This window comes from Ursus americanus, chromosome 12 (genome assembly GCF_024610735.1).
Source record: "Ursus americanus isolate L20-20 chromosome 12, mUrsAme1.1.p, whole genome shotgun sequence".
Taxonomy (NCBI): Eukaryota; Metazoa; Chordata; class Mammalia; order Carnivora; family Ursidae; genus Ursus; species Ursus americanus.
In genome coordinates, this window is record NC_142138.1 from 5,493,921 (window position 1) to 5,509,950 (window position 16,030).

The 16,030-nt window shown below is 39.3% G+C and overlaps 1 protein-coding gene across 3 annotated transcripts in view; it reads right to left on the reverse strand.

Annotated features, from left to right (window-relative positions):
- Nucleotides 1–2,262: 2,262 nt before the first annotated feature.
- STIL (STIL centriolar assembly protein) overlaps nucleotides 2,263–16,030 on the reverse strand; it is a 70,253-nt gene continuing 56,485 nt past the window's right edge. For all 3 annotated transcript variants that reach the window (XM_045799607.2, XM_045799605.2, XM_045799606.2), the window contains exon 17: nucleotides 2,263–3,751. In XM_045799607.2, the coding sequence (XP_045655563.2) occupies nucleotides 2,965–3,751 (787 nt within the window). In that variant the 3' untranslated portion in view covers nucleotides 2,263–2,964. The remainder of the gene's footprint in view (nucleotides 3,752–16,030) is intronic.

The following is a 16,030-nucleotide window of genomic DNA, read 5'->3' on the forward strand; positions in this document are numbered from 1 at the left end:
TCCTGTGCAGCTTAGCACGCTAAGGGTGAGGCAGAGGACAAGTGAGCAGAGAGTTACAAGGCAGCAAAGGGTTCAGAGGCTGAGAGAGGATACGTTTGGTGAGAGCAGAGGTGACAACTGGCCAGGACCTAGACGAGTGGGTTTGTCTTCCAGAAGCTGAGTAATGGAAGCTCCATCATTTCCTTATTCCATTTGAAGTGGCACCCATGTATCTGTAAATGGTACACTGCGGGACTGAATGAAAGAAAAAATTCAGACAGATATCACTTGAGAGGCAATCATATCCAAAGTCTTTTAATCCACTTTTTCCAGTACTCATGCTTTGCCCAAAGATGCCTGAAAGCTACCATAGCAACGAGTTTACCAAATAACTTCCCACAGTTAAACTTTTTTTTTTTTTGAGAGAGAGAGAAAGTGTGAGTGTGAGAGCATGCGGGCAGCGGCGGGGAGGAGGGCGGGGAGGCAGAGGGAGAAGGCGAGAGAACCTCAAGCAGACTCCACGCCCAGCGCAAAGCCCCACACAGGGCTCGATTTCATGACCCTAAGATCGCGACCTGAGCTGAAATCAAGAGTCGGAAGATGCTCAACCGACTGAGCCACCCAGGTGCCCCCACAGTAAAACCTTCTTAGGAAACTTTCCAGAGGCTTCCGTGATGGGCCCTCTTCTCTAGACATGCATTTAGTAGAAAGAGACATGTTTTGTTGAACTAATCATGCAGTCTAAATTCGGTCTCCAAAACTGTTTGTGTCTTATCATGGGCCTTAAATTAGATGTGGTAACAGAATGGATGGGATTAGATTCTGCCTGAAACACCTCAGGTTCAGTTTTCATTGTTCAGACAGAGAGCTTCTTGTTTGGTGTGAAAATGACACGGTTCCCAGTGATAATGGTATAGTTAATGAGGCTGTCAGTTAACTCACTAGCGTTCTCTCAGGTTTTTCAATCACGTGCAATATAAATTGTGCCCACACTGGCTTCTTGGGTGAGATATTGGGGGCTAATGTTAAATAGAGCACACGCAAAGTGGCACTGACAATTCCGTTTCTTAAAAGTTGACTCTAGTGAAGACTTTAAGTGGGTTTTTATGCTATAACTAAAGTGCCAAATGATGCCCGTGGAAACAGAGACACAGAATCACCATCATTGCTATTTCCATGCCTTACTTTTCACCGGAAAGACCACCGCTGCTGGGCAACAGGCAGCAACTGGTCCTGGGTCCCGCGGGGAACAGCAGGAGCCACCAGGTCACTATACTTTGCTTACAAATGAGGAACTGTTCTATCAGATGATTCCCTCAGAAGGCCCAGATGAGTTAGAAAGTATTCAGAGATCCAAAGTCCTCTTCTTTCCAGCTTCCACGTCAAACTTGGATATGAGGCAATGACGGCTTAAGTTAACTTCAGCAGAAGAGCTTTCTCTCTCAAGTGAATGAGGACTTTTTCCATTTATATTTAGAAACAAAACTTTAAAACTTAATTCTTAAGAAGGTGGGAGGAAAAAGGAAGCAGCACTAACACCGTGGATGGATCTCAGGGACATTACGCTCAGTGAGAACCAGCTTCAAAAAGTTACACACCGTGATGCCGTTTATATCGACACCCTCAAAATGACAACATTCTAGTGATGGACAACAGACCACCGGTTGTCGGCGATTAGGGCTGGAGGACGGGGGATTGTATTTTAAAAGGGCAGCACTAGGGAGTTTCTTTGTGGTGATGGAACAGTTCTGTAGGCTGACTGTGGTGGAGGTTACACAGACCCATAATCAGTGACCAGATTCACACGCCAAGAAGTAAATTAACGAGTGCGCGCAGCAACTTGTGACACCTGAAAGGTCTGTGGTTTGGCTGCTAATATTGTGCCCGATGTCAGTCTCTTGGTTCTGATCATTTGCTACGGTTATGTAAGATACTACAGTTGGGGGTCGCAGGGCAAAGGGTATACCTGGACTGTTACTATTTTTGTCACTTTTGGGGAGTCAAAAGTTTTATTTATTTATTTATTTATTTATTTATTATTATTTTTTTAAAGATTTTATTTATCTATGTGACAGAGAGACAGCCAGCGGGAGAGGGAACACAGCAGGGGGAGTGGGAGAGGAAGAAGCAGGCTCCCAGCGGAGGAGCCGATGTGGGGCTCGATCCCGGAACGCCAGATCACGCCCCGAGCCGAAGGCAGATGCTTTAACGACTGCGCTACCCAGGCGCCCTCAAAAGTTTTTTTTAAAACAAGGGGAGAAGGATGTGCTATAGAGGAAGACAGTAAATCTAGACATTTTTATTAAGTTCTATTAAAAAATATTAAAACACTTGAAACACTCAAAGTTTACAAAGCACACTCGTACTCAATAATTTTCTTATTTTGTGATAGCTAGTGCTATCACACCAGACTGCAAAAGCTTTACTTCCACAGAATTTAACAAATACGTATCTTAAGAGAACATATACACTCACTGTATAAAAGATCTTAAAGTTATTTTTAAAAATAAAACTTTCCCCTTAAATTCAATAAGGGTTGATTCAGCTAATTTAGTCAGGGTCATGATAAGTTTATTTTATGTTATTTCAAGTGATACTGGGTAGATGGAGACGTGAGATGCTAGGAAAATGGAGTTAACTTTTCACAATTTACAGTATAAAAGAGCAGTTCGGATTCAGAGCTGGACGGTACCGGTTTACCTAAATTTGTCGAAATAACTGATCTCAGGATTTGTTTAAAAAGGCTGCAGGGCTGCCGAGCAGCTCGCTCTACTTGAACAGAGCACTTCACCCCCCCCCCCCCACCAGCGCACCATTCACAGCCCAGCAGCGCACCTGTTCAGCTCTTTGCAATCAGCTGCTGCCGAGAACCCGACGAGCCCTTAGAATGCTTAGGCACCTTCCAGACTACCAAAGGCTCTGGCTTCCCTAAGTCTCCTCAAGAGACACCCCATCCTCAGAGCAGGAGGGTGGTGAGTTTAAGGTTTAAAACAATTTTGGCAACTGTCTGAGCCGCTTTACGTCTAAGAAGGTGCCTACTGAATTCATACTATTCGTTTGCTTTAAAGTTTCAGGTTTCAACCCTTCAGGAAGAATTGCAGTGTCCCTTTCATTTTCTTTCTCAGGATGTTGGGTAAACTCTGCTTTTCCCGTTCGGAGGTTCATTGCAGGACTTGGTTTAAGGTTTTTCAATAAGAAAGCTGGATTTTCATTCAGTGGCTGCACTGCTTTCGGCTGGACAACTTCATTTGTAATATTTCTCAACACTGGCGCATCTGTGCGGGTGCTCACGGATTCACAGCTGTAACGACGAATTACTTCACAGGCATTCCGAGAAGGCTCTTTCTGACGGTCCAGCTGTTCAGGTGCGGATGTAAGGTTTTGAGTCGATAAATGCTCACCCTTGCTACCTGTACCGCTTGCAGGCTCCCCTTCATCTTCACTGTTGTCACTGCTTTGTATGAGGCCGTATCTCTTCATGTATTTTTTAGTTGCAAATGACATGTTGTTTGGTGAAATTAAACTAAGCCCCACTGTGCTTCTGTCTGTATTAATATGTAGAAGGCTGAAGGATGAGTCACAGGTATTTTGATTTGATCGAGTGAGAGAGAGTTGTGACAGCTGGTTTTCATTTAAATACTTCAGAGCTATAGCGTTTGCCTCCATGCTCAAATCCACACCGCTGGGGCTTAAGCCACTCATGCCAACGTTAGCAAATGACATGTAGTTTAATCCAGAAATCACTGCTTCAGGGCTGATGCATGCCAACACACTGAAAGACACAAAGGAGTAGGCCATCATTTATCTTAGTTTGAGCACCAAAATCGAGTTATTCTAAATGTATTCCACTCTATGAAAGTAACAAAAGGTCTTCAGCTTTAAGCTTTGTGGTGTTTTTTTAGCTGAGTGCTCAAACATCTAAGTCTTAACGATCCAGATACATTCCAGAGATAAATATGACAAACTAGAAGGTAGTCTATGATTCAGAGACTGAGAGTGGAACACAAACTAGTTTTCCTAAATGTAGGCATCAGTCATGGTTTCAAGAACAAATACAACACCCCAAAATGTAAAAGCCATTCAATTCTGGTAAAATAAAACAAAAATAAAATCAAACACAAAAAACATCTGATGATGTAACATTCACAAGCTTTGGTGAGTAGCTCAGAATATTAAATTGTTCACAGTTGAAGAGACTGCGTTTGTAATGAGTGAAAAACATCAACCAGTCTCTGGATATGGACTAGTGCGTGTGTCTCTGTATACACTAATTTTCTTTCAGTAGATAGAATTTTCAACTCCCTTTTGATTGGTGTTATCTCATTAATATTAACCAACTGACTTGCCTTTTTCCTTACTATCATAAATATAATAATACCTTACATCGGAAACCGGGGATGTACTGTATGGTGACTAACATAATATAATAAAAAATCATTAAAAAATAAAAATAAAAAATAAATATAATAATAGCTGCTAATTTTTATTGATGCCTTTTATATATGCCAGGCACTCTGCTAAACATTCAATATGTCATTTAATCCTCACAGACACCTCTCTCAGAGCTAAATATTCTGACCTCATGCTCCGCTCTCCAACACTTCACATTTGTATCATCTGCTGGCAGTCCATATATTTAACTCGCATTTCTTATTTATCATCTAACTCCTTCACAAAACCCCATGAGGGCAGGGATTTTTAACACCCCCCACCCCGTCAATATCCTCGGTGGCTGGAACAGTGCCTGGTACACAGTAGGCACTCTATTAAATATTTACTAAATGAATAAAAGAAATTAGTACTATTATCTTGATTTTACAGTTAAAAAAACTAAGGAATAGAGATTTTTAACTGCTTTCCCTAACCGGAACAGCTAGGAATTGAAAAGCTGAGACCAGGTCTGCCTTACTCTCTGGGGCTCCACAACCACTGTTTATACTCCATTCCGCACCTTTTACTTTGCTATCAGTTTTTCTGTTCCCTAAAAATTAGAATCTTTTGTGTAGCATTTGTTGTGGTAAACATTATATTCTGGTCAAAAACTATGTTATACATAGACTTTCCATATCACCCAATGAAGCTGTTTTACATATGCCAGCCACTGTCTGCATCCCTACCCCCCGTAAAACCCAAATAATGACCAGGTATTTTCATTCTGAGAAGCACCCGAAATTTTGAAGAAGCTATTTCCAACCATTGATATTCCTGAAACCAGTGACGTCATCACGAAGCAACGGCGCAGTGTGCTCAGTGATGTTGGTCTTTAAAACCACCTTGTAATTTTTCCTTAAACTTCTTGGTACTTACTGCTTTGGAGACTGTCTTAATATGATGGAAGAGATACCAATTTATCTAGACATTATTCTTTTTTTTCAAAGATTTTATTTATTTGAGAGAAAGCCAGCAAGACAGCACAAGCTGGGGGCGGAGGGCAGAGGGACAGGGAGAAGCCGGGGAGCCCGACGTGAGGCTCAATCCCAGGACCCTGAGATCATCACCTGAGCCAAAGGCAGACGCTTAACCAACTGAGCCACGCAGATGCCCCTAGACACTATTCTATGATGAAATATTCATTATCTTCTGAATATAAAATCTTTTTCTACTTTCTTTGCCTATTTCTTCAAAATGATAAGCAATTTGCATATTAAATCAGAAGACCTGTGTACACATTAAAATATATATAGGTATAATATCGCTACAGATAATATTAATGTAAATAATTTGAACAAAAACTTCTAGTTCAAAATAGTAAATATTTAGAAAAAGAAGGTCTAATTTGAATTAGATTTTCTTTTATAGAATAGCTAAAGAATCTATATAAATCCATAAACCAGTCAATATCAGTTTAGAAGGTTTTTTACGTTTCATTGTGTAACACAGCTCGCTAATTTCAATTTGGGGTTAGGGGAAACAACATTACTTTGAAAACAAAACAAATCAGTAATACTCAGAACCAATGCATATAACACCGGGGTAATTAAAGATGAGAAGCAAAAGGAGGCCATCCCACTAATCAAATCCTAACAGCCTTGAGCACAGATATGCCGTAGTAGAATCTCAGTATATAGGCAGTCACGAAAGGATGATGAGAACCCATTTATGTTTGTATATGAGAGTCACAGGCTGACAATTAAGGGAAGCTCAAAAATCATTCTAACTTACTTAAAGATGAAAACCAACCTTGACTTTATTGTCCTGTTCGAATCCCAATTAGTCACCTCCTACTTATCCTACATAGGGTTTTTAACTAATAAGAAGGAAGGAAGGAAGCAACTAAAGAGACTGCTGAAGATCTGTTTTTTTTTTTTTTTATTTGACAGGACAGAGACAGCCAGTGAGAGAGGGAACACAAGCAGGGGGAGTGGGAGAGGAAGAAGCAGGCTCCTAGCGGAGGAGCCTGATGTGGGGCTCGATCCCATAACGCCGGGATCACGCCCTGAGCCGGAGGCAGACCCTCAACCGCTGTGCCACCCAGGCGCCCCTGAAGATCTGTTTTGAATTTGAAAGGAACTGGAAATATGTCTATAGAGGCTGTTGCCAGACACCAAAACCACAATCTCCATCTTCCCTACAATTTCTAGGGTTGTCTAAGACCTTTTTTCATTGCTCTGCTGCCTAATCTCTGTAGTGTTCTGGAACAGGAAAGCAGAAAGGAATTCTTTGGGGCACCTGGGTGGCTCAGTTGGTTAAGCGTCTGCCTTCAGCTCAGGTCATGATCCCAGGTCCTGGGATCGAGCCCTGCATCTGAAGACAAAGATGGCTTCAACTCAGCGGGGAGTCTGCTTACCCCTCCCCACCCCACCGCCGCTCGTGTATGCATGCGCTCTCTCAAATAAATAAAATCTTAAAAAAGAAAAGAAACGAAATCTTCCTTCCCTTGTCTCAGCTACTCATCTGGTGGGAGGATATGCTCCTGAAGTCCAGAACTGGAACAGGAAATAAGTTTTCACATAGGTACAATGACAAAGAATAGGTGGTTTAGAGAACTGGGAGGAACAGTGTGGGTTATAAGAATTATACAGTACTTTCCTGGAATACTAAACTAATTTATAACACTGTTTCTACAGGACAATGTACCTTAAATTCTAAACAACTGACTTATGAACTTTAAGTATACCAGTTATATTATATTCATATGTGTTAAAAGATAACAAAAGAGTATAAATATTGACAATAAAAACTACAGAGGTGCTAAAAATAAAGCATTCACTGTAAGCTTCAGTGATGACCCAAATAGGTGGGATTTCACTAATTTGGCAAATGACTCATGGGAGGTCCACCAAGTGTGGTAGAAGAAAAGAGGACTCAGATAGATAAAATTCACGATGTTGCTGGAAAGACTATCACAAGAACATGCTATAATCTATTAGAAACAAGGTATTCTGAGTAAAAAAACATTGATATTCTGGTGAGGGGTCCAGGAAACCTTGACAAAGGAGGTGCCATCTGAGTTCAGCTTTGAAGGATAGGTAAGAGGATCTGGCAGGCAGAAAGTTGAAAAAGAGTATTCCAGATAAAAGTAACAGCAAGGAACCTTGCAAATACCAATGCTAGGTAAACTGGAAGTTGGTAGAGAGTGATAGATTATACTAAAAAAATAAGTTTGAGACAAACTGTGAAACAATGTAAATTAATTAGGTAAGTTTTAGATGGTCTTATATTTCTAAGATTAATGACAGACAAAATCTGACTTCTATGTGTTAGAAACAGTTTTAGTGTAGTTTCATTTTTAAACCTTTCTTTTTTCTTTTTTATTTATTTATTTATTTATTTATTTATTTATTTATTTATTTATTTATTTATTTATTTATTTATATTTTTAAAGATTTTATTTATTTATGCGTCAGAGAGACAGCCAGCGAGAGAGGGAACACAGCAGGGGAGTGGGAGAGGAAGAAGCAGGCTCCCAGCAGAGGAGCCCGATGTGGGACTCGATCCCGGAACGCCGGGATCACGACCTGAGCCGAAGTCAGCCGCTTAACGACTGCGCCACCCAGGCGCAAACCTTTTTTAAAGGTTTGTTTATTGACTGATTGATTGGGGGGGGAGAGGGAGAGGGAAAGAGTCTCAAGCAGACTCCACACTGAAATGGTGCCCAATGGAGAGCTCGATCTCATGACCCTGAGCCGAAACCAAGAGTCAGATGCTTACCCAACTGTACCAGCCCCAGTTTCATTTTTAATTATAATAATATGTAGAACCTATAAATATTTGATAGAATATAAATAAGAATAGCTTAAGATATTTTTGGTCTAAATTAGTAAACATCTTTTAAAAGGGCAATTTTAGGCACCTGGGTGGGGCAGTTGGGCATCTGGCTCTTGGTTTTGGTTCAGGTCACGATCTCAGGGTCATAAGATTGATCCCTGCATCAGGATCCACACTCAGCGTAGAGTCTGCTTGTTCCTCTCCCTCCCCCTCGCCCCCCCCCAAATCTTAAAAAGGGCAATTTTAATATGGGGTAATTATAATACGGTACAAAACTACTGCTAATGTTCTACCTCTCCTGTGTGCTTCTAAAACAAACTGTATCTGTCCTTTTCATAGGAGGCGACAGAATATATTATAGTTGACTATCTGTGTGTCTTCTCCACCACACTCTGAGCTCTGTGAGGGCAAAGATGTCTTCAACAGGTTATTGTGTTTGCCATGATGTCTCTCAGAGCTGGCTCGAAATAGAAGTTCAATATGTATTTATTAAAGTAAAATGAGTGAAATAGTAAGACATATAGCTGGTAAGACTCTTAAAACTTACTCTTTCAGAAAGCAATGCAGCAACAGCTTTAACATTTTCTTACCTTTTTGACTTAGTCTTCCCATTTCTGAGACTCTAAGGAAATAATCCTAAAACCAAAAAAATGCAAACTGCAAGAAGACGTTCATCACAGCAGCATTTAAAATAGTAAGAAACTGGGGCGCCAGACTGGCTCAGTCGGTTAAGTGTCTGACTCTTGATCTCAGCTCAGGGTTGTGAGCTCAAGCTAGGCATGGAGCCCACTTAAAAAAAAAAACAAAAAACTAAGAAACTGGGGCACCTGGCTGGCTCAGTCAGTAGAGCATGTGACTCTTGATCTCAGTGTTCTAAGTTCGAGTTCCAAGTTGGGTGTCCAGATTACTTAAAAATGAAAATCTTAAAATAAAATAAAATAAAGAAGTGATTTAAGCAAGAAATTGAAACTAACTTCCCAAGTTCTTTTCAGTTCCAACAAGAGGGCAAGGGTTAGGTAAACAAATGCTATGTTCCACTTAATGGATTATTATATCCCCATTAAAGATGATGCTTAGAAAGGGTTACAACTTGGAAACATTACTTCCCAATGTAAAGCCAAAAAAAACGGGGGGGTGGGGTTTGGTAGACACAGCATGGTCAAAACACAAAGCAACAGACTATGTACCACCATGAGACCCCACCAAAAAATTAAGTAAGCAGTAAGCAATAGAGCAAAACAGTAACAAAACAAAACAAAAACCAACTATGGACTTTGCAGTTAGGGAAGAGTAGGTTTAAAATCACAGGTATGGGGCCTTGAGCAAACTGATACTTAATTTCCTTATCTATAAAACAGGAGTAATACTGTCCACCACACAGATTACTGTTAAGGATTAAATGAAAAATACTGCACAGGAGATAGTCCAAAATGGCAGAGGAGTAGGAGACCTTAGTTTCATCTGGTCCCAGGAATTCAGCTAGACAGCCATCAAATCATTCTGTGGAGTGGGGCCCTGGGCTTTCGGCCCCAGGGCCGGAGACGGGGAGGCCGCCATTTTCATTCTCATCCTGTGCAGCTGTGCGGAAAGCTTTCAGGGAACAAAAACCACGTAGAGCCGAGCAGCTTACTCAGCCGGGCCCCTGGCAAGGGCAGTGCAGCTCCGCCGGGGCAGACTTCTGAGCATCAGTGCAACAGGCCCCTCCGCCGGATCGGCAAGACGTCAGCTAAGACCAAGTTTACCATCACAAAGAACTGCAAAACTCCAGTGCTAGGGCAAACAGTATGTAGGATTCATGGTTTTTCCCCCACGAATCTTTAGTCTTTCAATTTTCATTTTTTTCTTTCCTTTTTCAACCAATTTCTTCTTTTATCAACTCTTTTTAAAAAATTTTTTAATTTTCATTTTTACACTTACATTCTATCCTTTCATGGTACTTAATTTTTGTATATATGTAAGGTTTTCTTTCTTTACAATTTTGGGATGCAAAATTGTTTCTTCTAACAGACCAAATTTGACCAGACCCAGAATGTAGTGTATTGCTTGGTTCTCCTCACCTGTCTCATTCTTTTTTTTCATCTTTTTTCTTGTTAAAAGTCTTTTTAAATTTTCATCTTTATAGTTACAGTCTATCCTTTCATTGTATTTAATTTTATTTTTGTGTGTGCATATATATATATATATATATATATATATATATATATATATATATATATATATAAGTTTTTCTTTTCTTATAATTTTGTGATGTAGTTTCTTCTAACGAACAGACCAAAATACACTCAGGATCCAGTGTATTGCTCTGTTCTGTTCACCTGTCTGATTATATTCTCTTTTTGTTTCTTTGTTTTTTAAATTTTTTTTCCAGATTCAGGTCTCTTCTGATTTGTTTAGTGTATAGTTCTCTGGTCATTGTTGCCATTTTAGTATTTTGTTCTCTTGCTCATCTATTATTCTCTGGACAGAATGACAAGATGCAAAACTCACGTCGAAAAAGAGAACAAGAGGCAGTACTGACTGCCAGGGACGTAATCAGCACAAATATAAGTAAGATGTCGGAACTAGAGTTCAGAATAATGATTATAAAGATACTAGCTGGGCTTGTAAAAAGCACAGAAGACACTAGAGAAGCCTATTCTGGAGAAATAAAAGAACTAAAATCTAATCAAGTCAAAATAAAAAAGGCTATTAATGAGATGTAATAAAAAATGGAGGCTCTAACTGCTAGGATAAATGAGGCAGAAGAGAAAATTAGTGATACAGAAGACAAAATGATGGAGAATAAAGAAGCTGAGAAAAAGAGAGATAAACAATGACTGGATCATGAGGGGAGAATTTGAGTGATAAGTGGTACCACAAACTGAAACAAATTAGAATAATTGGGATCCCAGAAAAGGAAAGGGAGAAGGGCAGAAGGTATATTGGAGCATATTATAAATGCAGAGAACATCCCTAGTCGGGGGAAGGAAACAGGCATTCAAGACCAGAAGGCAGAGACAAGCCTCCTCAAAATCAGTAAAAATAGGTTAACACCTTGACATATAATAGTGAAACTTGCTAATCTCAGAGACAAAGAGAAAATCCTGAAAGCAGCTCAGGACAAGAGTTCTGTAACCTACAAGGGTAGAAACGTTAGACTGGCAGTAGACCTATCCACAGAGACCTGGCAGGCTAGAAAGGACTGCCATGATATATTCAGAGTATTAAATGAGAAAAATATGCAGCCAAAAATACTTTATCCAGCAAGGCTGTCATTCAAAATAGAAGGAGAGATAAAAAGCTTCCAGGACAAACAGAAACTAAAAGAATGTGTGATCACTAAACCAGCCCTGCAAGAAATATTAAAAGGGATCCTTTAAGCGAAGAGAGCACCCAAAAGTAACATAGGCCAGAAAGGAACAGAGACAATATAGACAGAAACAGGGACTTTACAGGTAATACAATGGCACTAAATTCATATCTTTCAATAGTTACTGTAAATATAAATGGGCTACAGGTCCCAATCAAAAGACACAGGGTATCGGATTGGATAAAAAAGCAAGACCCATCCATATACTGTTTGCAAGAGACTCATTTTAGACCCAAAGACATCTCCAGATTGAAAGTGAGGGGGTAGAAAACTATTTATCATGTTAATGAATATCCAAAGAAAGCTGGGGTAGCTATCCTTATATCAGACAAATTAGATCTTAAACCAAAGACTGTAATAAGAGATGAGGAAGGACATTATATCCTAATTAAAGGGTCTATCCAGCAGGAAGATCTAATAATTGTAAATATTTATGCCCCTAACATGGGAGCAGCCAATTATATAAACCAATTAATAACAAAATTAAAGAAACACATTGATAATAATACAATAATAAATAGTAGGGGACTTTAACACCCCACTCACAGCAATGGACAGATCATCTAAGCAGAAGATCAACAAGGAAACAAGGGCTTTGAATGACAAACTGGACCAGATGGACTTCACAGATATATTCAGAGCATTGCATCCTAAAGCAACAGAATACACATTCTTCTCGAGTGCACATGGAACATTCTCCAGAATAAATGACATACTGGGTCGCAAATCAGGTCTCAACCAGTACCAAAAGACTGGGATCATTCCCTGCATATTTTCAGGTCATAGTGCTTTGAATCTGGCACTCAATCACAACAGGAAATTTGGAAAGAACTCAAATACTAAAGGCTAAAGAGCCTAAAGCATCCTACTAAAGAATGAATGGGTCAACCAGGAAATTAAAGAAGAATTTTTTAAAAAGTCATGGAAACAGGGGCACCTGGGTGGCTCGGTCGTTAAGCATCTGCCTTTGGCCCAGGGCGTGATCCCAGGTTGCTGGGAAAGAGCCCTACATCGGGTTCCCTGCCCACTGGGAGCCTGCTTCTTCCTCTCCCACTCCCCCTGCTTGTGGATCCCTCTCTCACTGCCTGTGTCTCTCTCTGTCAAACAAATAAATAAAATCTTTAAAAACAAAAAATAAATAAAATAAAAAGTCATGGAAACAAATGAAAATGAAAACACAATTGTTCAAAACCGCTGGGATGCAGCAAAGGTGGTCTTAGGAGGGAAATACGTAACAATACAAGCTTTTCTCAAGAAACAAGAAAGGTCTCAAATACACAACATAACCTTACACCTAAAGGAGCTGGAGAAAGAACAGCAAATAAAGGCCAAACCCAGCAGGAGAAGAGAATTAATAAAGATTAGAGTAGAAATCAATGAAACAGGGGCGCCTGGGTGGCACAGCGGTTAAGCGTCTGCCTTCGGCTCAGGGCGTGATCCCGGCGTTATGGGATCGAGCCCCACATCAGGCTCCTCTGCTATGAGCCTGCTTCTTCCTCTCCCACTCCCCCTGCTTGTGTTCCCTCTCTCGCTGGCTGTCTCTGTCTCTGTCGAATAAATAAATAAAATCTTAAAAAAAAAAAAAAGAAATTAATGAAACAGAAACCAAAAGAACAGTAGAACAGATCAAGGAAAGAAACTAGGGGATGGTTCTTTGAAAGAATCAATAAGATTGATAAACCCCTGGCCAGACTTACCAAAAAAAAAAAAAAAAGAGAGCGAGAGAGAGAGAGAGGGAGAGAGAGAAAGGACCCAAATAAATAAAATCATGAATGAAAGAGGAGAGATCACAACCAACATCCAAAGAAATACAAACAATTATAAGAAAATATTGTGAGCAACTATATGCCAACAAATTAGGCCATCTGGAAGAAATGGATGCATTCCTAGAGATGTATAAACTCCCAAAACTGAAACAGGAAGAAATAGAAAACCTGAACAGACCCAGAACCAGCAAGGAAACTGAAGCAGTAATCAAAAATCTCCCAACAAACAAGAGACCAGGGCCGGATAAGGCTTCCCAGGGGAATACTACCAAACATTTAAAGAAGAATTAATACCTATTCTTTTGAAGCTCTTTCAAAAAATAGAAATGGAAGGAACACTTCCAACTCTTTCTATGAGGCCAGCATTACCTTGATTCCAAAACCAGACATGGACCCTACCAAAAAGGAGAATTACAGACCAATATCCCTGATGAGCATGGATGCAAAAAGTCTCACCAAAATACACCAAAAAATAGGATCCAACAGTACATTAAAAGGCTTATTCACGACCAAGTGGGATTTATTCCTGGACTGCAAGGGTGGTTCAACATCTGCAAATCAATGTGATACATAACATAAGTAAAAGAAAGGACAAGAACCATATGATCCTTTCAATAGATGCACAAAAAGCATTCGACAAAGTACAGCATCCTTTCTTGATTAAAACTCTTCACAATGTAGGGATAGTGGGAACATACCTTAATATCATAAAATCCATCTATGAAAAGCCCACAGCGAATATCATTCTTAATGGGGCAAAATAGAGCTTTCCCCCTAAGATTAGGAACACGGCAGGGATGTCCACTATCACCACTGCTGTTCAACATAGTACTAGAAGTCCTAGCCTCAGCAGACAACAAAAAGAAATAAAAGGCATCTGAACCAGCAAAGAAGTAGTCAAACTCTCACTCCTTGCAGATGACATGATACTCTATGGAGAAAACCCAAGACTCCACCACAAAATTGCCAGAACTCATATAGGAATTCAGCAAAGTGGCAGGATATAAAATCAATGTACAGAAATCAGTTGCATTTCTATATGCTAACCATGAGACAGAAGAAAGAGAAATTAAGGAGTTGATCCCATTTACAATTGCCCAAAATCATAGGAATAAACCTAACCAAAGGGGCAAAGGATCTGTACTCAGAAAACTACAGAACACTCAGGAAAGAAACTGAGTAAGACACAATGAAATTGGAAAAATGTTCCATGCTCATGGATTGGAAGAACAAATGTTGTTAAAATGTCTATGCTACCCAGAGCAATCTACATATTCAAGGCAATCCCTATCAAAATACCATCAACTTTTTTCAGAGAGTTGGAACAAATAATCCTAAAATTTGTATGGAACCAGAAAAGACCCCGCTGGATAGCCAAAGAAATGTTTAAAAAGAAAACCAAAACCGGTGGCACCACAATTCTGGACTTCAAGCTCTATTACAAAGCTGTCATCATCAAGATGCTATGGTACTGGCACAAAAACAGACACATAGATCAATGGAACAGAACAGAGAACCCAGAAATGGACCCTCATCTCTGTGGTCAACTAATTCTTGATAAACCAGGAAAGAACATCCAGTGGAAAAAAGACAATCTCTTCAACAATTGGTGTTGGGAAAATTGCACAGCCACATGCAAAAAAATGAAACTGGACCATTCCCTTAAACCATACACAAAAATAGACTCAAAATGGATGAAAGACCTAAATGTGAGATAGGAATCCATCAAAATCCTAGAGAACACAGGCAGCAACCTCTTAAACCTCACCCACAGAAACGTCTTGTTAGACATGTCTAACATGTCTAAAGGCAAGGGAAACAAAGGCAAAAATGAACTATTGGGACCTTATTAAGATAAGAACATTTTGCACAGCAAAGGAACAGTTAAGCATCTGACTTTGGCTCAGGTCACGATCCTGGAGTCCTGGGATTGAGCCCCTCATCAGGCTCCCTGCTCAGTGCGGAGTCCACTTCTCCCTCTGCCCCTCCCCCGGCTCATGCTCACTCGCTCTCTCTAATAAATAAAAATAAAATCTAAAAATAAAATAAAATAATTTTAGAAAAACAATAAAAGGAAAAAAAAGTAAAGTTTTAATAATAAATGAATTTGGTGTGAATATGGTTTTTTCTACATTTTACATAGTAAGTTTGTATTACCTTGACTATGAAAACAAAATAAATAGCAAACTCTATTTCCAAAGCTCTACAAACAATATTTTATAGAACAACTTATACCATATAATAAAACTTAAAAATTTTTTGTTACTGTTAGGTTTTTGTCAGCTTATTCCTCTATGGAAATACTTAATTTAACATATCACTTTGAACTGAAAACAATTTTTTTCATATTGGCTTTCACTTCCTTGAGAAAATCATCTTATATGAAGTTAAAATCCTATCTCTATGAACGTATATCTATGAGTTTTTCAACTCACGTAAGCAAATTTTAAAAATGGGTATAGATCACAATATTAAAATACTTAAAGAAAAATTTTAAAAATTGTATATATAGTAAAACTGCAACTGATTCTTAAAAAGCTAATTTTTTTCAGATGTTATAAGTCCAAATGACATTTTCTTCATTTTCTAAAACACCAACCCTGAGCATGTATACTTTTTGTAGTATAAATTTATAATGTAAATTATTATTTAAATAAAGAATAATCCTGATTAAAACAATGACTACCCCACACTGATCAATCAAAAAGGCTTGACTTCCCATTTCATT